This window comes from Rhinolophus ferrumequinum, chromosome 21 (assembly GCF_004115265.2).
Source record: "Rhinolophus ferrumequinum isolate MPI-CBG mRhiFer1 chromosome 21, mRhiFer1_v1.p, whole genome shotgun sequence".
In the NCBI taxonomy this organism is placed as follows: Eukaryota; Metazoa; Chordata; class Mammalia; order Chiroptera; family Rhinolophidae; genus Rhinolophus; species Rhinolophus ferrumequinum.
The window spans coordinates 20,463,009-20,488,153 of NC_046304.1; the positions used below are offsets into that span (position 1 = coordinate 20,463,009).

The following is a 25,145-nucleotide window of genomic DNA, read 5'->3' on the forward strand; positions in this document are numbered from 1 at the left end:
TAAGTTTCAAAAAAATAGGTCAAGTATTTACCCTATATTTGCTTGGTCCACTAAAAGACCACTTATAAAACTGACATTGAACTGAACTGCAGCTCACACCCTACGAATAGTAACATGCATATCGCTGCGGCTGGATATGCACATGTATGTACAGATTACATACATGTGAATGGCTAACACTGCTGTGCATACTACTTGCATAAGTAGTTTTACCCTGTGAAAATCCTCTAGCCTATCGTGAATTGGATTTCAAGAGAACAAAAAATACTTTGCCTATTGTAGACATTTGTCAGTAATTTCAAAAAAGGCAAAAATTATGCTTTTAGGACTTAAAGATTACTGAACATGAAATAAAATTCAATACTGCTTACAAATACCTGAATATGGAGAGCGTATTCAACACTCATGTGGAGAGCACACAAGTGAATGTATATTACAGAGCTCTTAGGTCTATCTGGTCTACTCCTGTTGTATACTGAAGTCTTACATGGCTTGGACCCTTAGAAAATGGGGGCTTAATAAAATAATGTTACATTAAGTTTTTCTGTTTTAATAACCAACTTTAAAAAGAAGTACAGTGGAAAGGTATAGAGCTTTGTGTATCTCCTCATTTTAAAAGCCAATTTGATTTTTATAGTGGTATTTTAAGTAACCCTATACTAAAAATAAAACGGACTGCATATGGTCTTATCCATAATATTGAAGTCTCATTGCTAAACTATTCCAAAATAAATCCAGTAAACAATTTCCATTTCCAATGGCTTAACTGAGAGATGAATCTAACAATATATTTTTTTAATCAATTACAACTAAACTGGACTGAGGACAGCTACATTAAAACCCTGCAAACCAAAGCCAATCACCCAAATATCTAGAACACCAACACTTTCCATCCAGGATAGAAAAAGGAGCATCCAAAGTAAAGAGAACCACAAGATTGATCAAGTAACCAATCAAAAACCACTTCTCTGTTATTTGAGCTAATAGTTACTCGAAGCTTGAAGTTTCCGCCTTCGTTATTATTGGTGGATCCTAGAGTCACAGCTTCAATGTCAAATGTGACAGTGGACCCAGAAGTAACGGCGGGCAACTGATTAGTCATTTCTTTTCCATTTACAAAAACTGCACCTAAAATGTTAAGGTAAAGAGTCATTTACATGTGAGCAATAACTGAGAATTGAAACAGACTCTAGATTATTGGTAACAATCAATTTCCTAATTCAGATAAAGAAAACATTTTGGAATGCCAACTGGTCAAAGATAATGCATTTGAATATGTTAATTAACCTGCATCTTCAAGGCAGAAGAAAAAGATAAAGCTTTAATAACACTTCAGAGTCCTGGTCCAAGGTTCTACTCTTTTAGAATAGAGACTGAGTTTCCCTATGGATGGCATCAAAAGAAACTTGACTCCATTACAAAATTACATCCTATGGAATAGCAAGATTGTGTCACATGGAATACACATGAATCATGTTCTTCCTACTCTTGACCCACACCACAAAATATTAACTCGGTAGCAACTTTTGAAAGTGTGATTACTGTGGAGTAAGAAACCAAACAACACTGGAGATACATAACAAATTAAGCAAACTCTCTCCCTAGTTCCCTAATCTATATTGAATTTAGATGATGTGTGCACACAAGACACTAGAGGCAGACTGCTTGCTACAAATCCCAGCTCAGCCACCTCCAAGCTATATGAGTTTAAGCCAGTTACTTAACCTCTCTGTGACTCAGTTTCCGTCATCTATAAAACGATACAATTCTGCTTCCTACTTCAAAAAGTTAAAAGGATTAAATAATTTATTATTTGTAAAGGGTACAGAACAATGCCTGGTATATAGTAGCCATAGAGATATGTCTTAAGACCTAAATGTCATCTCCTGCTATAAATGTGTGCTACTCGGACAGATTCATCTTACTACAGCAATTCATATATTTCAAACAGAATGACATTTATCTCTTACCGTTTGTACTGATGCACACCGCTTGGTCCCGCTGCAGAGAGTCATATCCATTCTGTTTTTCTGCACACACTCCTATACTGTCTCTTTTGTCAGGTTGTCCCACAGTTTCAACTCTGTAAGTAAGGTAGAAGGGTCATTTAATCTTTTCTTTAACATGATATCTAACAGTTACTAAGTTTAAAAAGCCATCTCAACACAACGGCTCTTAATAATAGCTAACAATGATTCAGTACTTTCTAAATTTCAGGTACTCTTCTAAAAATTTTGTATCTGTCTATAAATCATCTCATTCAATTCATATAACCTATGAGGTAGGTGGTATTACTATCATACCCATTTAATACATGAGGAAACTGAGGCACAAAAGAAAAAATAAGATTGAAAAAAGGCTACATAAGCCGACCCTGGTAATGTGGTTGAGTGGTGAAACAAGGATACAATCTTAGGCATTTTGACTACAGTCTGTTAACTATTTACAGCTGTGACACTGCAGTTCTATTTTATATTCTGGCTCTAGATATGTACAAAACTTGTCATATTTGCCATTATAATTAATTGGACTAATACTGCCACCACCTAAACTTTCAATATGAGAGTCTATGCAATGATTTGATTTCTATTTATCAAATATTTAAAGCCTTTAAGATAAGTCATGATAGTCTTTAAAAAAGATAAATTGTTATGAACATATTTTTCTTGGAGAACTTTATATGTGGAAAGTTTAAGCATTTCCTTTTGTGTTTTAGGCTCAAATAATACGTCATCATGTACTCTAGAAATAGAAAATCTATAGATAGATATAAAGGTCAACCTATATTCCTATTACCAGACTCATCTTTTCCTCCATTCCAGAAAGCCAGACTTTGCAAGGACAGGAAAAGAAAAATGAGCGAGGAACAAAATGTAGCTTTACCAAGGAGAGATGTGATTATATATATTCAATGTGGCCTCAAAATGCCTTTCATTATAAAGTGACAAACATGCACAATTATAATAAACATGTAAGCTGATTTCTAAAGTCTTTTCACTCCTGAACCAGCAATCTAAAGAAGTATGGAAAGGAGGAGAGTGATGTCAGTAATATGGCAAAATAGTAAGTATGAGTCCTCATCCACCACAGAAACACTGCTTTAACAATGAAATACAGACCAAAATATCTTTATGAGATTTCCAACATCCAGTTAAGAAGTTGTACTACCCCAAGGGAGGACAAAGCTGAAAACAGCTGCATTGAAATGGGTAGGAAAAGCAATTTCACTTTCCCCATGTCAGCCCCCCTCCCAAACTATCACAGCTCAGTACCAGGCAAGAACACCCCAGCCTCTGACTTTTCCTTCAGGAGGGAGAGAGAGGAGTGGAGAGTGGGTCCAGCATTCCAACTCTGGAGGACTGCCCGAAGGATTGGTTTCTGTGGCACCGCATTTGGAGCACTGAAGGAACTGGCATAGTGCGGATGCCTGAATGCTGCTGAAACCAAAGAAAAGGAAGGGTGGCATCCTGTAGCCAGCACAACTTGGCATGATCGGGAAAAGGCACAGAATCCAAGGCTTCTCTCCCTTGAGAGGGAGGAAGAAGAGTAGAACATGCCTCTGGTGTGTCTGCTTTTCACATGACTGCTCAAGGGAATGGTATCTGTCTCACCTGATGTGGGGTGCTGATGAGGAGTCCACATACTCTGGATGTCTAGTGGCCACAGAGTATAAAAGAGAGAGCAGGGCAGCTTGTTGCTGTAGCACTAGAGAACTTGCAGTGCCACAAACATGCACCAGAGGGAGCAAGAGATTATGAGTCCCTGACAAACCAGCAAGGCTCTCTGAGAAACTGCCCATACAAGCCCAGGGAAGTCACATCCTCCACCAAAAGATTTCAGAGGCCCCCAGAATCTCTAGTCAGGCTCATTTGTGAGGGTCTTCTCCTGTACAGTCAGGCCATAAAGATTGGGAAAGGTGGCTGTTTTCATATGTGTAGATACCAACACAAAATTATGAGACATATAAAGAAATAAGGGAACATGGCCCAAACAAAAAATAAATCTCCAGAAAAATGTCCTGATGAAATGGAGGTAGGTAGGTATATGAATTATCTGAGAAACAATTCAAAATAACCATCATAAAGATGCTCTACAAGCTCTAGAAAATGAGGTATGAACAAAATGAGAATACTAACAAAAAGACAAAAAATATTAAAAAATCACTAAACAGAAATTTTGGAGCTGAAGAATACAGTAACTAAACGGAAAAATTCATGACAGGAGTTCAATATCACATTTAATCAGGCAAAAGAAACAAACATCAAACTTGAAGACAGGTCATTTGAAATTATCCAATCAAAGGGAGAAAAAATGAAAAAGTGAAGAAAGTTTAAGGGACTTATAGGAAAAAAAAGGATAGAATATTTATTTTAAAAAATAATGGCTGAAAATTTCCCTAAGCTGGGGAAGGAAATGGACATCTAGACTCAACAAACCCAACAGACTCCAACTATAATGAATCCAAGAAATCACACTGAAACACATTAAAATCAAATTGTCAAAAGTCAAAAACTGAGAATTTTGAAAGCAGGAAAAGTGACTCGTCATTCACAAGCCAACTCACATAAGATTATCGGTGGATTTTTAAACAAACCTCACAGGCCAGAAAGAAGTCAGATGATATATTCAAAGTGCTTAAAGAAAAAAACTGGCAAACAAGAATACAATACATGTAAAAACTGCCTTAAAAAATAAGTAAGAAATAAAGACATTCCCACATAAACAAAAGCTGAGGGAGTTCATCATTACTAGACCTTCCTTACAAAAAATGCCCTTGGAAGTTGAAACAAAACAACAAAAAAACTAAAAACCATCATGAAAGTATATGAAAGTATAAAGCTCAACTAGTAAGGTCAATATACAGACAAATACAGAATACTGTAATATTGTTAACGGTGTGCAAATCACTTAATTCTCGTGTAGAAATTAAAAGACAAAAGTATAAAATATAAATATAATAAAAATATGTTAATGGATACACAATACAAAAAGATGTAATTTGTGACATTAAGAACAGTGTGGAGGAGGGAGACGTAAAAGTGTAGAGTATATGTATGTGATTGAAGTTAAGCTGTTATCAGCTTAAAATAGATGTTATGTTTTATGTCAGCTTTAGGGTAACCACAAAGAAAATAAACACATACATTAAAAGTGATCTCCAAAAAAACCTTAATTTTACACCTCAAGGAATGAAACAAAACAAACTAAGCCCAAAGGTAGCAGAAGAAAGGAAATAATTAAGATTAGAGCAGAATTAAACAAAATAGAGAATAGAAAAACAATAGAAAATAATCAACAAAACTAAGATTTGGTTTTTTTAAATGACCAACAAAACTGACAGACTTTTAGCTAGATTTAGAAAAAGAGAAGATACAAATAAAGTCAGAAATGAAAAAGGAGACATTACAACTGATGCCACCGAAATTAAAAGATTTAAGAGACTCCTATAAACAACATACACCACAATATAATATGGCTCCTCTGGAAGCCATGTCTCCTTTGAACAAAACCTAATCTTGTTCAAAAGAGCTTCTATTGTCAGATCTGAGCTTCTCTCATTTTTTCAAAGGCTGCTTTACAGACCACTGACCACTGTCACCAAGGGACATAGTCCTTGCTCTCTAAGATGATGCACTCTGGATTCCCCAAGGCATTTTCCACACCTTTTGTCTCTGCTTCCTCAAGCAGAACACTCAAGCACTGCTCTCAGTCCTAGCCCTGTTTATAGTCTTAGTGTGGGTCCTTCTTCTGGGACTAAGTATTTGGAGATTTCTGAGATTGGCCCCTCCACATTCATCATTTTTCCCTCAGCAAACTGTCATGATTTCCTCAATGGATTTTATGCCTAGCAGCAGCTTAGGAAGTTACATATAATTTGGAATTTAAGTTTTCTGTATCAGCTTTGTTGAAAAAGCACTATGGGTCCTCCCACCTCTTTTCTCCTTATTACTCCAAAGTTTTCAGAAATGGAAAAATTCAGAACTAAGGTGCTACCATGTATCTACTGGTCCCAGAAGACCCCATTCTCTCTTTTGAACCCACTCTAAAAAAGTTTCACCTCCATAACTCCACTGAAACTGTTGATGTCAGAGTCACCAATGGATGGATCTCCACTGCAAACCCAAACGTCAATTCTCAGTCCTTTTCTTACCTGATGGAACCACTAGCATTTGACACATTTGGTCTCTCTTTGAAACACTTTTCTTTTCTTGGCTTCAAGGACACCACATCCTCCTACTTTTCCTGTCCACCTCTTCACTTCCTATTCTTCCTCAGAATCTTTGCTGGTTCTTTCTTTTCTTCCCAACTGCTAAATGTTCGATTCCTCCAATGTCCTCTATGTACACTCATTCTCTGGCTGATCTCATCCAGTTCCACAGCTTTAAAAACTTATCTACATGCTAAACTACTCTCAAGTTAATATCTCCAGCCTGGACTACTCCACTGAACTCCAGACTTGTATATCCGACTGTCCACTCCACACCTTCACTTGTTTGTCTAATCAGGAACCAAATTTAAGTTGTGAAAGAACTAACTGATATTCCACCAGAAATATGCTCCTCCTACCTCAGTAAATGACAATTCTATCCTCAATTACTTAGTGCAAAAACCCTGGGGCCATACTTGACTCCTTTCTTTCTCACATCCTGCTACCAATCCGTCAATCAATCTCGTCATTTCTTCCTTCAAAATATGTCCAGATTCTGATCATTTATCACTACCTCCACTGCTCCTTTCTAGTCCAAGCCACCAGGAGCTTCTACCCAGATTATTGTTACAGCCTCCTAAGTGGTCTCCCTGCCTACCCGTACCACTTTACAGACTACTTGCCATACAGCAGCCAAAATGACTTGTAAAACATATGTCAGATCATGTCATGCATTTGCTCAATATCCTCCAGTGGCCTCCCCACCCCCGCCAAGTCAAAGCAGAGTCCTACAGGGCTAGATTGTCAAGATCTGAATCTCAGCATCACTACTAACAATCTACAACCTCAGGCAGGATGCTTAATCTTTTAACATCTCAGTTTCCATATCTATGAAATGTATCTCCTTTGTGAGGATGTAATGAAGATACAGACATTAATTCATTAAGAACTAACACACGGTGAACTCAACAACTGTTAACTGGCTATTATCATTTCGTATAGTCTAGCTCCATTGGTGAATTCATGAAAAGTCAAATGCAGAGTATGACTCCCAAGACTATGGAATGTAAACCTCACTTGGTTTTAGATGAAGCCTTTGTTGGGGCGTGGAGACTCTGTATTCAGAATCAAAGGTCCTCCTTGTAAATGGGTATAGGTGACCTCGAAAAGGGGCATTTCTTTGAGGAATTAAAGAGGAAACATACAGAGCCTAAAAGAATACCCCACCTTTCTGGGGTTCTCTCTGACTATACTCCCATCTCTATTAACCCCATCCAGACTCTTCACTTGCTATCCTTGTAATTTTTCTACTCCATACCTTTGGTTCTTGCTTTGTTTTCCCACCTGAACTGTCCTTTCCAGTTTGCCCCAAGATAGAGCCTTTACCAACCGCTACTCTACAAGTAACTTTTCCTTCCTCTATATCCACAAGAGCGTGGATATTTCTTATACTAATTTATAGACTGCCTACTTTACATTGAACAAAACGTTCTGGTTTTCACTTTTTCTTAAACTTTGCATTCCTGCCAATACCAAATACTGTAAATACCATGTGAGTGGAATAAGGGTTGAGCTATCAGTTTCATTCAAAAAGGCTAGAGTTGATTATGAGAACTGTCCTCACAGTTTAGAAAGTAATTTAAGACAGAATATGGAAGGGGAAAACAATTTAAGAAATAGTTATTTTAGGGGAGGAATAGCTATTATATGTAAACACCCCAAAGCAGATATGCCTCATGATTTCATGTAATCCTCCCTCTACAAACAAACTAAAAGCTAGGGGATAGGGCCGGCCCCGTGGCTCAGGTGGTTGGAGCTCCGTGCTCCTAACTCCGAAGGCTGCTGGTTCAATTCCCACATGGGCCAGTGGGCTCTCAACCACAAGGTTGCCAGTTCAGCTCCTCGAGTCCCGTAAGGGATGGTGGGCTGCGCCCCCTGCAACTAAGATTGAACACGGCACCTTGAGCGGAGCTGCCTCACCAATGGCTCAGTTGGTTGAAGCGCATCCTCTCAACCACAAAGATGCCAATTCGATTCCTCGAGTCCCGCAAGAGATGGTGGGCAGCGCCCCCTGCAACTAAGATTGAACACGGCACCTTGAGCTGAGCTGCCGCTGAGCTCCCGGATGGCTCAGTTGGTTGGAGCGCATCCTCTCAACCACAAGGTTGCCAGTTTGACTCCCACAGGGGATGGTGGGCTGCGCCCCCTGCAACTAGCAACGGCAACTGGACCTGGAGCTGAGCTGTGCCCTCCACAACTAAGACTGAAAGGACAACAACTTGACTTGGAAAAAAAGTCCTGGAAGTACACACTGTTCCCCAATAAAGTCCTGTTCCCCTTAAAAAAGAAAAAGCTAGGGGACAGAATCCTAAAGGAGATTTTAGGAAGCGAGCAATCTTACCTCTGTGGGTAAAACTCTTCTGACATTCCCTATGTCTGTAATAAGAGCCAAGTTTCAACCTGAAAGGCCTAGTATATACTGTATCTCTAGAGGAGATCTCTTTGGCAAAATATAAAGCCCCAGCAAAGCTGTATTCTCCCTGGGACAGTGCATTCTGTCTCAATAAGGAGGAACTGATTTCAAAAACTAACTTCTTAATCCTAATAGAGACTATGGCCTGTTGGGATTTTCCAGGAAACATTAAATTAGACTGGAGTTTTTTTGTTTTTGTTTTTCAAATACGAGCAGCTAACAATTACTATTGGAGATACAACTTACAGAGACTAGCCTTGTACAGAAAAAGAAAAATCTCCTCAAGTTTAAGTTTATTCAGAAAAGGTAATGCTAATATTTAACCAAAGGCAAGCATTAACGCAAATTCACATATGTCATGTAACACCTTTCTAATAGCTATCAACCAGGGCCCCCAAATTTATTTTATTTATAAAATAAAGCCCCCAAATTCCTTGACACTTCTCCCATCAAGAAGTGGGGTCTAGGGGTGGCCGATTAGCTCAGTTGGTTAGAGCACGGTGCTCTGAACAACAAGGTTGCCGGTTCGATCCCCACATGGGCCAGTGTGAACTGCACCCTCCACAACTAGATTGAAAGAACTAGACTTGGATCTGATGGGTCGTGGAAAAACACACTCAAATAAAATAAAAGTTTAAAAAAAAAGAAGTGGGGTCTATGCCACTTTCCTGGAATCTGGATTCTGTGACTGGTTGAACAATAGAATGTGATAAAAGTGACACTATCAATTTCTAGGCTCAGGCCTTAAGAAACTGGCAGCTTCCACTTCCTACATCTTGGGATGCTCATTCTGGGGACCCAGCCACCAATGGGGTGAGGAAGCCCAAACAGCCCCTGGAGTGGCCTACATGGAGAGGCACCAAGAATCAGAATCAATTTGCCCGCCCTGTCAGTGAGCCATCTTGGAAACAGATCCACCATCTCCAGTCAAACTGCCCCAGCTCACACCACAGAAGCAGAAATGATTGTCCTGCCAAGCTCTGCAAATTGGAGTTTCCTGAGCCAAATAAATGACTATTGTTGTTTTAAGCCTGAGTTTTGGGGCGGTTTGTTCCATAGCAACAGGTAAGTGGAACATTATTTTTTTATGTTCTCTGAAAGAAAACATTATTAATTAAAAAAATAGCTAGCCTATTGCTCCTTGATTTACCGCCTCATGTCACCTGTGAGAGGCAGGGTAGTGCAGTGGTGAAGACCACAGACTTTGGGGTTAGATTGTCAGGATTTGAATACTGACAAGTCATTTAGTCTCTCAGTGCTTTTGTTTCTGCATCCGTAAAAGGAAGACAACAATCTCCTAGGTTATTAGGGCTAAAAAAGTCTGAAAGGAAGCTCTTTTAAAGAAAGGAGGTAGTAGAGAAGAGAAAGTAAAAGTATGGTTGAAAAATAGTAAGATCAGGAAATCTTAGAAGCAAGGAAAGGGAAAGCAAGAATGTTCAGACAGGAAATTAGGGAGAGGCCTGGAAGGAGGGGGTTGCTAGAAGAGTCAGGCACCAAATGAAACTGAGCTCTAAAGACTGTTAAGAGCCAGCCAGTAACAGGTTTCTTTAGCTTCAGCAGCTCTAAGCCTTCCAGAAACTTCAGCAGGACTAGACTGGGCTGAGCAACAGGGCAGTACCTACAAGAGTACAATCATCTCCCTCTAATTATAAGGCCCTCAACGCCCTAAAAAAAAAAAAAAAAAAACAAAACAAAAAACAAACAAACAAAAAAACTGAATAAAGTTTACTTTTATTTAAGTAGACCCATCTGCCTCTCCCTCTATCCGCCCCCCACTGCTCATATCTTCTGACTTAATTGCTGATGCCTGAAATGCCTTTAAACAAGGAGAGAAAACATTTTCATTCCACATGCAAAGGAAAAAAATGACAAAAATGCAAAGGTCTGGCTAAGATAATACTGAGCTTAACTAACTTACAGTTAATCACCCTGCCAAGTCTGGCATCTCTGGAGGAAGAGGGAAGAGCTACTGTTGTACTGAGGCCTACAGTCCACGGATAGTAAGTGGATTTAAATTGATTTGTGTAATTTCCAATGTATTAATCAATAAGTATTGACTGGGGGGCGGCCAGATGGCTCAGGTGGTTAGAGCGTGCGCTCTCAACAACAAGGTTGCCGGTTCGATTCCCACATGGGATGGTGGGCTGCAGGCCCTGCAACTAAGATTAAAAATGGCAACTGGACTTGGAACGGAGCTGCGCCCTCCACGACTAGACTGAAGGACAATGACTTGGAGCTGATGGGCCCTGGAGAAACACACTGGGTTCCCCAACATTCCCCAATAATAAAAATAAATAAATAAAGTATCTACTGAATGACTTAGAAAACCAACCTAAGTATGCCATCTGTCAGGCCTTCTCTGTGTTCCTATAGGAAGAATTTAAAAGCCGGAGAGCATCAGGGCACCATCACAGTGGGGAGAAGGTCATAGAAGACGAAAAAGGAAAAGAAGGAAGGCTGTAGTCCCAAAAAAACTAGATTTCAGCACTAACTAGAATCACTTTTATTCTTTACACTTTGTCGCCCAGGAAGACAAATGAGAAGCAGACAGACCAGTGAGTGAGATCACCAACTCCAGAGCCAGATTGCCTGGATTTAAATCCGAACCTTGCCATTTACTAGGTAGTTATGTGACAGTCGGTAAGTGACTCCCTCTCTGTGCTTTAGCACCCTCATCCCAACAATGGGTAACTATGCCTCTTTCATTGGGTCGCTGTGAGAATCAAGTGAGTTAATACAAGTAAAGTGCTTGGAACAGTACCTGGCACACAGTAAGTGCTATTTCAATATTAACTGCAATTATTACTAGGATTATGATTCTTATTGGTGTGAGATATCTGGCCTAATCCATCAACTCAGGAAGTGCCACCATTACTTTTTCCCAGGAGATTCACTAATGGACGTATTTCTGTCATCAAGGGACAAAAGCAGAGAAGAGGTATGTTAGCATAGCAGCACACGGGGAATAATTAAATAGACTTGAGGTACGAGGCTCCTTTATTTCTCTCTCGCTCTTTGTTGGTATTTTTCTGGTTATTAAGTCATTCTTCATAATGTAAGGGATAAGAGGAGGTGTCAAACAGGAGAGAAAGCGTAAACTAGCGCATGCTGATCACTGCTGACAGCCCAGTGATTTGGCTGGTGAAGTACATGGCAACATTAGCTTAGCTAAGACTTTCAGAGACTGTCCAGGCCTGTATGACAAGGGACTGAGTACAAGAGGAACTTGGAACAAGCATTCACAACAAAACTCATGATCTCAAGACTTAAAAAACTTAGAAGAGTGTCTGCTATACTGAAGTGAATATGGTGAACATCAGGGAAGCTTTACTTTTCTAAATCAAAAGGGAGCTTTGGTTTCTCGGAAGATCTATTTAGCAATATGACCTTCGGAAGTACGTCTCAGATAACATAAAAACAAGAAAAAGGAAATTTTTCTAATACAGGAAGAAATGGATAAAGAAATAGAAAATTAGTTGGTGGTAGGAGAGACTTGTTTTCAGTTTTATTTTGTAGAGAATTATAGATATATAGGATTAGGTTGTTGCAAAAGTAATTGCGGTTTTTGCAATTATTTTTAACCTTTTAAACCGCAATTACTTTTGTACCAACCTAATATATTTACACTGAGAGAGACCTACTCTTATTGATTCACAAAGGAAAAAAAGAATTCTGGGCCTGTGGATTTTTAAAATCAACTTTTGAGAGGTATTTTATTTACCTCTATTTACCAAGAAGAAAACAGACCTACACAGAATGAGTCCATACTATGTATCAGGCATAAGCAAGGCATTTCATATCCATTATCTTAGTTAATCTTCATAATAACCCTTTGAATACATGAGAAAACTAAAGCAAAGCGAAGTAGAGAAATCTCCCCAAAGTACCCCTGCCTACAAATGATGAATAACCTCAAGACAATTTTAAATCCGAAGCTCATGTCTGTTCTGTGTGCTTTACTATACTGCCCAAGCCATGACAGACAGATACCTTAATATTTACTTGCCTGAATGTTAACGTCTGCCCACAGAAATAGGTTGGAGCGCTGGAGTAGAGAACACCTGAGGATTCAGAATCATTCCGGAGTGCTATATTTCTTCGACTGCTCAGACTGTACCCCTCAAAGCCAGCTGTCCACTCTTTTTAAAAAGCAAAGACATTAAAAATTATTAGACTCTTTTGAGGAATACGAATATTCCGTACAAACACATTAAACAAAACTTGCGAGTAGAAGAGCTTACTATGGTTCATGGGCAAGTTCAATTAAAAAAAAAAAAAAAAAAAAGATTCCGTGACAGAGTCCCCACGGTTAACCCTACAAATCACAGAAAAGCTTTTCGTCTATTCCTGCACGGCATGGACGATAAAGTAAGTGTTACCGCCTAGCTAATAAAATCATGTTTCAGCTTGTACCAACCTGATTAAGAACTAATTAACAAATAAATCTACATCTGTTAAACTAGTAATACAGGAGAGATCAATTTCAAATGATCCAACTTTTAAGAAAAAGCCTCTCCCTAGATATATATCAAAGGTCTGGATCAAATATTGCCGTTTCCTGATGCAATATGTAAAATCCTTGGTTTTAGAGGATGTTACGAATCTTGTCTGGCACTATTTTGGACTCTGGAGATCAGAACTGATGAAAAGTTCTCAAAATTCACAAGTCGTAATTGGAGCAGGAAGTAAAAGACATAGTCCATGCTGTTCTCATCAATTCCGGGCTTCTCCTTAGGAAAAGAGGGTTGTCAGTGTGGGGCCGTTAGCACAGAATACAAGTGTTCTTATGCACAGTTAAGCTTCAGGCGTGAGAAGGCAACAGCATACCATGAGGCACCAGTGTGGAATGACCTATCTGGGGGACGCTCCAAGGACTCCACTCCTGTCGGCCATCTCCTCGGGCGCAGACTCTGAACTGGTATTCAACATTGGGGTCTATGTGCAATACTATGAATTCAGTTTCAGAGCCTACATACACGTCCTCAAAGTGATTCGAAGTACATTTACGGAACTGGAGCCTGTAATCTTGGGCTATAAACTCGTCATCCACCTAAGGAGAAAGGCTTTATGTTAGGTAAAAATCAGAGAAAAACTTCTCTCAGCATCACTGGTTAAGAATTTAGAATGGGGGCATTTTGGGCCAAGCGCACAAGCCCATGTGCTGAATGTGGGCTAATCTGAGGAAGGTCATAGGAAATATGCCAGCGTTATTTTCCTTCTTTTCTTTGTTGAGCCATGTGTGTTAGACTTCCCAGTCTGATATGAAAAAATATGCTTCCTTTCAAGAAATGGCGTTTTCTACACAATAATGCCAAAGATAAAACATTCAAAATTCAAGAGAAAGAATCCCACAACTATATCATTCATACCGTGTTTCCCTGAAAATAAAACCTAGCTGGACAATCAGCTCTAATGCGTCTTTTGGAGAAAAAATTAATATAAGACTCGGTATTATATTTTATTATATTATATTATATTATATTACATTATATAAGACTGGGTCTTATAGTAAAATAAGTCTTATATTAATTTTTGCTCCAAAAGACGCATTAGAGCTGATTGTCCGGCTAGGTCTTCTTTTCAGGGAAACAGGGTATAACGAAGAGAGAATTAATAACAAGAATATATAAAGAACTCCTCAAAATTAATAGAAGACAAACTACCCAATAGGAAAATGGGCAAAGAAACGAATAAGTATTCTAAAGTATAATAAGCAGTAAAAAATATTAAAATATTCCACCAAATCTGTAATATGGAAAATGCAATGTAAAACCACAATGAAATACCATATTGGCAACAATATAAAGTCTGACAATGCCAAGTATTGGTCAGGATGCAGAGTAAGAGGAACTCCTAACTGCTGGTGGAAGGATATACTGTTAACAATCACTTTGGAAAGAGTTCAGTATTATCTAGTATAGATCTAATACTCTAAGACCTAATACTCTAAGACTCTAAAGTATATACTTTAGAAAAAAATCTTACACATGTGCACAAGGAAACATGAATAATGCTTATTTTAAAAAAACTGGAAACAACTGTAGGTCCACTGATAGGCAAAAAAATAAAAATGGGATGAGTCCTTGTTTTGAACCAACAAAAGCATCTCTACTTCTTTCTTCTATACAAGGCTTCATTAAAAAAAATTCCATTCAAAAAAAGAGTTTCCAGAAGCTGAGCACCCCCCCTGAATGATGTGTTTGTCAACAGCCAAGATACTATGTATGATTCAAGTGGACAGAGTTTCTATCTAAAATAGGTTAACTCATCTACATAATTGATTTAATACACAAAATCTTACACAAAATCCTCAGCCATGCTGAGAGTGTGAAGAAACCACACTTTAGAAATTTTATTTCAGAGGTATTAGTTGCGTGTTGAACAGAAACATATCAGATGCCCAATATTGACGATCATCATTTGAGTTTTCTATTGAAAGAGAAATGGGAGCAATCCTTAACTCACTGAGAGTTAAGTTTGAGAAATATGTGATGGGAAACAATGTTGTGATCCAGGGTTTTTAAAAAGAACCTCTAAAACTGTTTGTCTCAAACTGTTAGAGCTACTTCAGTTCCAGTTCCCAGTTACTTTATCTTAATTGTAAAGCCAATGGGACTTTTGTTTATGAAGAGAAGAAAATATTCACAGACAGTTAGTAAAAGAAAGTTTTTAAAGGGCCCAAACCTCAAATCCATAATGTTGACGTCATTTCTCGGATTCTGAATTACGTACCTTACACCATCGCACAATTATGCCTCCAGGTTTCTCGATTAGTTCTTCTATCTGTACTGGTGGGCGAGATGCCACTGTTCCATGCTTAAAAATGTGGTCTTTCACTATGTTAAGAACTGAGTCATCCAACTGAGCAGATAAACAAGGCACATCGACCAGTAAAGGCACCTCTGGTAAGCTGAGGAAACAAAGCTCGTGTTTATGAGGCTTTTAGCTGGAACTTAAAAATACAAGAAATATTTTAGCTCAGGCACATACTACTATTAATAATAAGGATGTGGAAGCTCCCAGTAAATGGCAGTGGGGGCTTTGCAAGATGCTACATAAAGATTCTCTTCCCCAAACAATATAAGCAAGAAGATAAAAGGTTCGTAGGATCATAGTTGTTAAGTGTATACCAAAAAAAGACCTGTTTTACTGAGCTGTGACTCAATTTCAATGTTATGTTCAGAATTTTTAAAATTTAACAATTCTCTTACACCAGAATTGAAGAAAACCTATAGTAATACTATACCAAAGATTACAATCACAACTATTTCATATTAGTAATACTGGCAATGAGCAGTGAAACCTTGAAAAATACATTCTCTGTCTCCCTTAATCAGAATCTTTAAGGGGCAGGGGAGCAGATAGTTTAAATGCAGATAGTTTAGTGCCTAGAGGCACTAACTCTTACCTGTCCAACTGAATGTGTGAGGCCTTTTGGGTGAAGTTCCACAGTTTTTCATTCTGTTCTCCGACACCACCAAGAAGGGCGATTTCACCTACAATCAGGAACAAGAGAACCAGTACAGTGAAAAACTGTCACAGTACAAGTAATCAACACTGGTAGGTCTCCAGTTTTCTTGCAAACAATTCTTCAGTGATGCCACGGTCAAATTCCCCAAAAGTAAAAATAGACACTATTTTAGAAGTGACTCTAAGGCTCTAAGGTTAAGCTCAAGAGGAAAAGGGGTACACCGTGTATATAAAAGGGGTACACAGAGATGTATATTCTGCTCCATACAAGGAAATCTGGTTTATCAAAGCAATTGTTGCAAAACAGAAGGCCCAGGGCCCTTTTCCGTCTGTCCTACGGAAATTTGATCAAATCCAATAGGAGCCAGTACAACTATTACTCTGACAGGAGTAAGAGGGCACAGGGCCTCATAAACCAAGTGATACAGTTACGTTTTCCCAAAAGATTATCATACATGAGATGAGAAATTACTCAACAGAACAATAAAAAGAAAATGCTATAGAAAGGCATTAAAAAAATGACCAACTTTTCTGTCCTTCCACAGCCCTAAAGAACACCACCAGAACTCTTTTCCATCTGAATGTGCCTTGGAGGTACTCATGTTTTTTGAGGCCACATGACATGACCTTCTCCCTCACCCAAAGGAAAACAGACACATTGAACATTGCCTCAAAATCCTCAAAAGTCCATAAATATGTTTTTATCCCTTGGGAGGGGAGGGGAGGAAGGGGAGGCAAAAGTCTGAAATTTAAAATATTTCTGAAGTCTCAAAACAAGTGAAGCATCCGATGCTGTAACAAACATGTATGTGCCTCCAAGGATTTATTTTCTAAACTAAAACCATTTCTCAGTTCTTAGGGTGATGGGTGTGCACCCTGACCTGTGCTGAACTGCTTCTGGGTTTGTTTCCAAATGGAAAGCCTCCAGGGAAGGACATTCTGTGGTCCTGCTAAAACAATGTTCTCCAAGGGACACTTATGGTCACTGGCAAATCAGCACTTCTCGTTGGAGAGAAGACAAAAATGTAATCAGCATGGAAAGATAACACGAGTACCAGAGTACCATGCTCTACTTGGGACCACATAGGGGATTGACTTCCAGTTGGAGTGACACACACACACAGCACTCAATCTGCAGAATGAATGGTTTTCAAACTTCTTCCTTGGCTCTTTTTACCCCAGCTGCCCTTTAAATGTTGGTATCCCTTGGGGTTCTGCCCTCTGCTGCCTTCTCTTCTCACATCACAGACTATCTCTTGATGATGTTCCTTATTCCCGTAGATTCAGATTTCCTGTGTATGCCAGTAACTGCCATACTGACATCTCCAGGGATGAGCTCTCTCCTAAGCATCACATCCACATTCCCAACTACCTCCTGGCATCGTAAGTACTTCAGACTCAACATGCCCCAAATCGAATGTGTAAGTACCCACCAAAGCCCATCCTTTCTCCTTTGTTTCCTGTCAGGAAATGGCCCAGTTCATCCAGTTATCCAAAATCAGGCTGGTTATGGTCATCCTAAATCCTTCCCTTTCTCCTCCAACTTATATCCAGGCAATCACCAATAATCAACACTTACTGATCAGTAAAATCATCAATAATTCTCTCTCTGAAAAATCGTAAAGCCAGCTCTGCCTCATCTTCACCTGTCACTGCCCTCATTGTTTCCTATCTGGATTACTGCCATACTTTTCTAATCAGTCTCTTTTAACTCCAGTCTTACAACCCCGAATCCACTCTCCAAACTGCACGCAGTTTGTTTGTTTTTAATGCAGATCTGACAGTGTAACTCTGCTGCCTGAAATACTTCAAAAGATACCTGATACGTCATTCACTTCACTCGTGATGTTACTTCTGTTTCCAATCATGCTGGTACCTCCTTTCCTTCCCTTGGTCTGCTTGATGAATTTCTTCAAGCCTCCATGGAACTCCTCCTACAGAAAGTTATCCTACACTCTTCCAGAGTTAAGTACTTCCCCTTCTGTGCTCCCAAAAAGTCTCAGATCTCTTTCAGGATGTCTGCCTCTCTCACATGTGAACCCCCACAGGGCAGAATTTTTATTTAATGTACCTGACAAAGACTTATGTGGAGGAAGGAAAGGGGGGAGGGAGGGAGGAAGAAAAGGAAAGGAAGAAGGAAGACAGGAAGGTACAAGATCTGGACATGTTTCAACCAAAATAATTGGCTAAAGACAGAAATATAACTACAATTTCAGGAGTAAACACTAATCATATTTCTTAACCTACTAAAAGGAACAATGGGATTAAATTCTATAAACCATGAACACTGAAAAATATCTGAACGCTCAAAATGACCTTAAAATTGCTCTGTTAACAGTAAACAAGATACTAACATAGAACCATTTGAAAAAAATAATTTACTCCTCGTTTTGTAAATGATAATAATTAACACTTTAATTGCACTTACCCTGGGATACCTCATTGTTTACCTGTCATCCTATATTACAAACTGTTCCAAGGTAGGAACATTCTAAGCACCCCACAGATGGCAATAAGCCTGCCGGTATGGTATCCTGAGACATCAGCAAAGTGTCAATCTGAACTGGCCACATTTAATAGGTTCCCTGGACTCCCACCTTCTTGGACCAAGTCCGCTGCAGTGTTAACTCCGTGCTCTATGAGCTTCTGGCAGTCGTCTAGCGGCTTAATGGTCTCTTGTTCAATGCTGTCCACCTCTTGCAAAAGGGTCACCAATCGCTCATCCAGGAGCTTCCCAAGGGTTCCCTTTAAATCGTTAAAATGCTGTTTGAGGACATCTCTTGTCTGTGATGCACTCTCTTTGATCTGATAAAAAATAACATAAAAACTCAGAATCAGAATTGCTACAAATGGTGAATCCACAAGCATCACCAATAATCATTTCAAGGTACTACACAACCATCATCTTTGATTCATTGATAAACCAAATGTGATTCATTTGCACCGACTTGCAGACTTGCACAGGATCGGCCTTCAGGTGAGACAGAATGGGCTCAAACCCTGGTTCCATCATTCACAAACTGTGTCAGTGTGGTCAGGTTAATAATCAGGCAATCCAAGCCTTAAATTCATTATTTCTCTAGTAAATATAATGCTTACTTCATGAAGTTGCTGCGAGGATTAAATAAAAATAATCTATATTGCACTTAGTAAAACAACTGGCACACTGTTGCTTGCAATAAATAAATGTTAGAAAGTATTATCTGTACAAAACAGTTCTTGGCAATAGTTCATTTCAGTACAAAATAATTTTAAGATGGGAGGGGATTACAATTCATTTTGCTGAAAAGAAGTAAAGAAATGGTAGATTAGAAATCCACAATACCAAAAAAAAAAAAAAATCAACTCATGGATAAAATGTCCTCATTAGACCAAAAGAAAACCAAGAATCTATTTAAAATCCAAAGAGCCTCACAGGAGGCAGAAAATGTTCATGAAAAACACACTTCTGGGACAATGACTTAATCTTTCTTGAGTCATGGTCCCCTTTGCAAATCTCACTGAGAGGTTTACAGACCCTCTTCCGAGAAAAATGAGTAATCCACACCCTAAAGAAATTTATTCAATTATAGAGGTTACGAATTTCCTCAGATCCCAACCATGGCTTGCCTGGAGCAGTAATTCTGAAACGTGGTTTGCATAGGCTGTCTGTTATAATTCAGATTGCAGGGCTCCATCCCAGACCTGCTGAACTAGAAGCCTGGAGGAGAGGCTGGGGGAGCATATGGACGGAGTTCATGCTTTTCCAAGCACATCTGTGATTCTGCAGCCCATACTTGGAGAAACACTGCCTTAGTTCCTAGAGCCAGATAAGAACTGCTGTTCTAAGAGATATGACAGGAAAATCTTTACATCTCACACATAGTTTGAAAGCAAATCAGTTATCTATACAGACACCAGATTTTTCTTTTTTTTAAGAATACAGATAACCACACAATTTACTTTGTGTCACTTAACAGGAAAATTCTAACTATAAGCCAAACACTCAGTTGAGTTAAAGCAAACACATACTTTACTTTGCAGATACTACCATATTAGTTTCATATGACATATCATGTTTACTACCCTAACTCTTTTGCTAACTTCATCTTAGGAAGAGTGTCTATAGTCCAAGAAAAATCCACCAAGAAAGACTATATCAAAACATGGATAAAGCACAATATTTCAACAGTAAATAGAGAAATTTAGAAAACTTTCTATTTATTCTCTAACACTAAATTTGAAAAGCAGAATACAAAATTGTTTTACAGAAATGTCCACAACCACAAAGGTAAAAGATGCCCAAGGACAACACAGAAATTTAAAAAAAAAAAAAAAAAAGGACAGTTTGATTGGTGCGGTGGGCAGATCAGACACAATTTTTTCTCCTTTTGAGATGAATGTAAATTACAATGAATGATACGTGTGTAGTTAAGTATAAGAATTCCTTAAATCATAAAGTAAAGGAGAAATTCTAAATTAAGTTTAATTGTTAACTAATTTCTGTAAAGTTACTAGAGAACTTCTACAAAATAAACCCAAGTCAAAGTTTAAAAAAGGGGGGAGAGGCATACTCAAAATGTACTTGATTTGGTTCATCACTCAACTGTGGGGTCCTTCAGAATTGGGCCCTAACATACTAGCACCTGGCAAGTAAATGCTGTTGAATAAAAATGAAGTTAATCACATGTGTTTTAAAGGCCTTTTCAAAAGAACCAGGAAGAGACTGCCTTATGATTTTGATACATCACCTGGAATATTGTTAGAAATGCAGAAAATCTCAGGCCCCCCAGAACTACTGAATCAAAACCTACACTTTTAACAAGATCCCCAGATGACTCAAACAGACCTTCCAAGTACCAGAATAAGTGAAGACAACATATCAAAGCACTGTAATACAGCTCACACCCCCACTACCAAGAGGAAATTCTGCAGTTGAGAATGATACCAGCGAGGTCCTGTCTTACTCTCTAACGGATACAGCACACACAGGAAGTGCATTGGTTAGGTAAAGTCAATTTCCTCTTTAGAAAGAATTCAAAAGCTCCTTCAGCTTTTGCAGGGCCTATGTTTTGTTTTTGTTTCAGAACCTTAGAAAAAAAGGAAGTATGTGAACACAAAGCAGTGAGAGGGCCAGGGAAGGGAGAATCCATTTCCAAATCCACCTCGTGCACTTTCATTGTAAATTTGGTCCCTTTTGTTCATAGAATCCCAACCGCTGCGGCTTCAAACTTGATAGACCGTGGCATCATATTCGTTTCTCTGAAATAGTTCGTAATTTACAGACTTAGTCACCTTTTAATCCAATCACGTAACTCAAGTTCATTTGCTTGGCTTTATGAACATTTTAAAAATGCAAACTTCACTGTTGAGTGAATTTGTTCCTATTTGACGTGGTACCATGGTCCAATGTGTTCACGGTTAGCTCAGTAAACCTTCACCACAACTCTGAGAAGTGGGTCTGTACTGTTCTTGTTGCAGAAAGTGAAGCTCTCAGAGAAGTCAAATAACTTCCCCAAGGCTTCCCAGTGCCAGAAACAGTCTGACTCCAAGGACAGCGGTCTTTCTACTGCACCAAACTGTTTAGTACTTACAGGTCCCATTTGAAAGCGTTCCCAGGTAAACCTGTAAATTATGTATTGACTGAGTCACCTCCTGCTGTAACATGTATTTCTTGTCCTTGCAGGAAGAATCCAGTCAGCCCCAAATGCTACCTAGCCATTCTCAGGCAAAACAATGCTGATGGTTTGTAACAAAGTAGATTTAAGAAGAATACAAATGATCAAATATATGGTGATGGAAAGAGAACTGACTCTGGGTGGTGAACACAGAATGGGATTTATAGATGATGTGATACAGAATTGTATACCTGAAATCTATGTAATTTTACTAATAATTGTCACCCCAATAAATTAAAAAAGAAAAAGAATACAAATGATACACAACTCGAGGCCTCAAAAAGGAAACTGATATACATTGTTCATGTTGATTAATAATACTCTGAACTGATTTTCCACTAACATCTCTACTGTTAACAGACCATTAAACTTATTTACAAAGTTTCCACTGCAGTTGAATCTAATCCCAAAACATCTGTATTATTCAAGTTTTAACATGAGTATGAGTTCACAAAATTCCAAAAAGTCATCAAGTTTATACATCAATACTAAGCCATGCAAAAGCCTAGTAAATATATACTTCACACACAACATTGTGTGTGTGTATATATATATACACACACACATATATATGTATATATACTCGAAGACAACATTGACTGATACATTTAACATTGACTGATACATTTTCTTCCAGAGTTTAGCTACTAAAAAGTCATAAAACCTATGTAGAATGTGATTTAAGACATCTCTAGTCCTAAGAGGCAATATACAGTTGCTATATCAATATTAAAAAAATAGAATAAAAATAATAATAATAGAATAGAACGTATATTTCAGGAAATTAAGTAACTGGAATCTCCTCTATCTTTTCTAAAATAGGCATTTTCATGACTTTATAGAAGAAAAGAATTTTTATCTCCCAAGTTTAGTCTAAGAATTTATTTTCTCGATTGTTTTGCTAATAGGAAACTATAGCTATTTTAAAATTAGAGACCTGGCTTTAAAAACACTACTAGCTAACAAGAACATAGTGATCAAAAATAAAAGACAAAAATATTAAAATAGTCAAGTGAAATTGAAGAAGCTAACCAAAATGTTTCTTCTCAGTTCACATGAAATGTACAGCATTAGCTATTTGTCTTCACACTGATACCAAGACATCACTCATTAAAATACTGATAATAATGATAGCAGTAACAACAATACAGTAACAGCTATCATCCGCTGAACACCTACTGTGTGCCCGGTACGTCTATCCATGGTCTCATTTAAATTCTACCACAACCCAATGAAGAAAGCTTCTGTGGATAGAAGTGTGGATAGAAGGACACATAGAAGTCAGAGAGATGAACTTGTCCATATTAGAAAGCTAGTGAAGTGGCAGAGAATTCGAACCATCTGATTCATGTAGGGACTTGTGAGTGCTGCTGCATTCCCTTCTTACCTCTCTTACGGTTAGGATTTTTTTTTAATGCTTATTTGGAAAACTTTCCAAAAAATCTACATTATATGATTTGATAATCTGTTACATTAGTGGCCTCCAAAGAACCACGAACCACACCTCTTAGTACGCATATCCTTGTCTAGTCCTCTCCCTTAGAGTATAGGCTGGGCCTGTGACTAGCAGCAACGCAGCTAGAGAACAGCACTGATGCTGTGTCAGTTCTAAGCCTCAGCCTTATTAAGAAGACCTGGCAAGTTCTTCTGCACTTTTGGGGTCCTGAGTCACCATATAAGAAGTATGTCTATCTTTCTGGAGAGAGTAAGTGGAAGCGGGTAAGAGTGGGAAGGGTAGGAGGAAGAGAGATTAGCATCCAGGGCCAGCCGTGCCAGCATTCCAATGGAGTCCTGCTGCCACTGAAGCTCCAAACAGGTAAGTGAACATTCTGTCTTGAACATTCCAGCCTCAGCTGCCATCTGATTGCAATTACATGAGTGCTGCGAGCAAAATCAGGAGAAATGGCCAACTAAGCACCAGTCAATCCCCAGAATAACAAGCAAATAAAATGACCGATTTTTAAGCTGTTATACCTTGGCATAATTTATTATGTAGCAACAAATAACCAAACCACATGATAAAACAAATGTTTAATTCTTGATTAATGAATAGGATGCGTATAATCAAGACCACAAACAACCTATAAAGAATGTCTGCAAAATTACACCCACACGATTCATAAAGGCACTCATTCATTATTAATTGATGCTAGTATGTTCCAGGAACTGGGGTTTCAAAGACAAATAAGGAATGGTCCTGACCTCAAAAAACTGTCATTCTGATAGAAGAGATAGTTGCATGCACACGTAACTATAATAAAATGTAGTACTAAGTTCTTATATAAGTGGGATATCCACAAACTGCCATCAGAGCTCAAAAAGGGCATTCTCGGGGCCGGCCCGGTGGCTCAGGCGGTTGGAGCTCCGTGCTCCTAACTCCGAAGGCTGCCGGTTCGATGCCCACATGGGCCAGTGGGCTCTCAACCACAAGGTTGCTGGTTCAATTCCTCGAGTCCCGCAAGGGATGGTGGGCAGCGCCCCCTGCAACTAACAACGGCAACTGGACCTGGAGCTGAGCTGTGCCCTCCACAACTAAGACTAAAAGGACAACAACTTGACTTGGAAAAAAGTTCTGGAAGTATACACTGTTCCCCAATAAAGTCCTGTTCCCCTTCCCCAATAAAATCTTAAAAAAAAAAAAATTAATTCACGTAGAATACATTAAAAAGGGGGGGGGGCATTCTCCTGGGAAACAGAGTAGGAGACATTTAAAGAGTTGTCAGTTAGAGAAGTAGAGGATGTCATCTTGAATAACAATAATATTTAGTGTTTTATTATTACGGCTCACATTTATGAAGCACTTTGTATGTCCCTGACACTGTGCTAAGCATTTTCAATACATTTCTCATTTTAATTCCCACATTGGCCAAGTAAAGTAGGTACAATCCTTATCCTTATGGTACAGATAAGGACGGTGAGGATCAGGAAAGTTAAGTTTCTCGAGGTCTTATGGCTAATAGGGGCAAGTACTAACAATGTAAAATAACTGCAAATAAGTGATCCATTGCTATCCCTCACTAATAAAAACACATCCTTACATCTGTTTCTGTTTCACTTTTTAGATCACAAACTAGCCCTATTATTTACCAGGCTTATAGTAAGAATAGTTCTCTATCAAAATTATACATACGTAATAATTTACATTGAAAACAATCTATACAGAAAAAAATGGGCACCTCTGTGACATTCACACACTTTTTAATTAACATCACTGATCTTAACATTATGCTTCAAAATGCTTGTTTTGGTTCTCATCTATATCTTTCAAGTGAGTTTTGGATTCAACCAGCAGCTTTCAAAGTGTCATGTATAAAGCCAATTTGTGAAAAGACTTATTTGACTGAAGAGCCAATGTAAATAGTATATGTGGTCTTTTGCATGCAAATATATGTGCAGC

General features: G+C 38.6%; 1 protein-coding gene across 1 annotated transcript in view; it reads right to left on the reverse strand.

The window, feature by feature from the left end:
• Positions 1-223: 223 nt before the first annotated feature.
• The window catches only part of CRLF3 (cytokine receptor like factor 3), a 30,624-nt gene continuing 5,702 nt past the window's right edge, over positions 224-25,145 (reverse strand). Inside the window, exons 2-8 of the mRNA XM_033090119.1 lie at positions 18,689-18,896; positions 16,030-16,117; positions 15,354-15,531; positions 13,449-13,671; positions 12,628-12,760; positions 1,971-2,083; positions 224-1,128 (exon numbers count right to left, since the gene is read on the reverse strand). Of these exons, the coding sequence (XP_032946010.1) occupies positions 872-1,128; positions 1,971-2,083; positions 12,628-12,760; positions 13,449-13,671; positions 15,354-15,531; positions 16,030-16,117; positions 18,689-18,896 (1,200 nt within the window). The 3' untranslated portion in view covers positions 224-871. The remainder of the gene's footprint in view (positions 1,129-1,970; positions 2,084-12,627; positions 12,761-13,448; positions 13,672-15,353; positions 15,532-16,029; positions 16,118-18,688; positions 18,897-25,145) is intronic.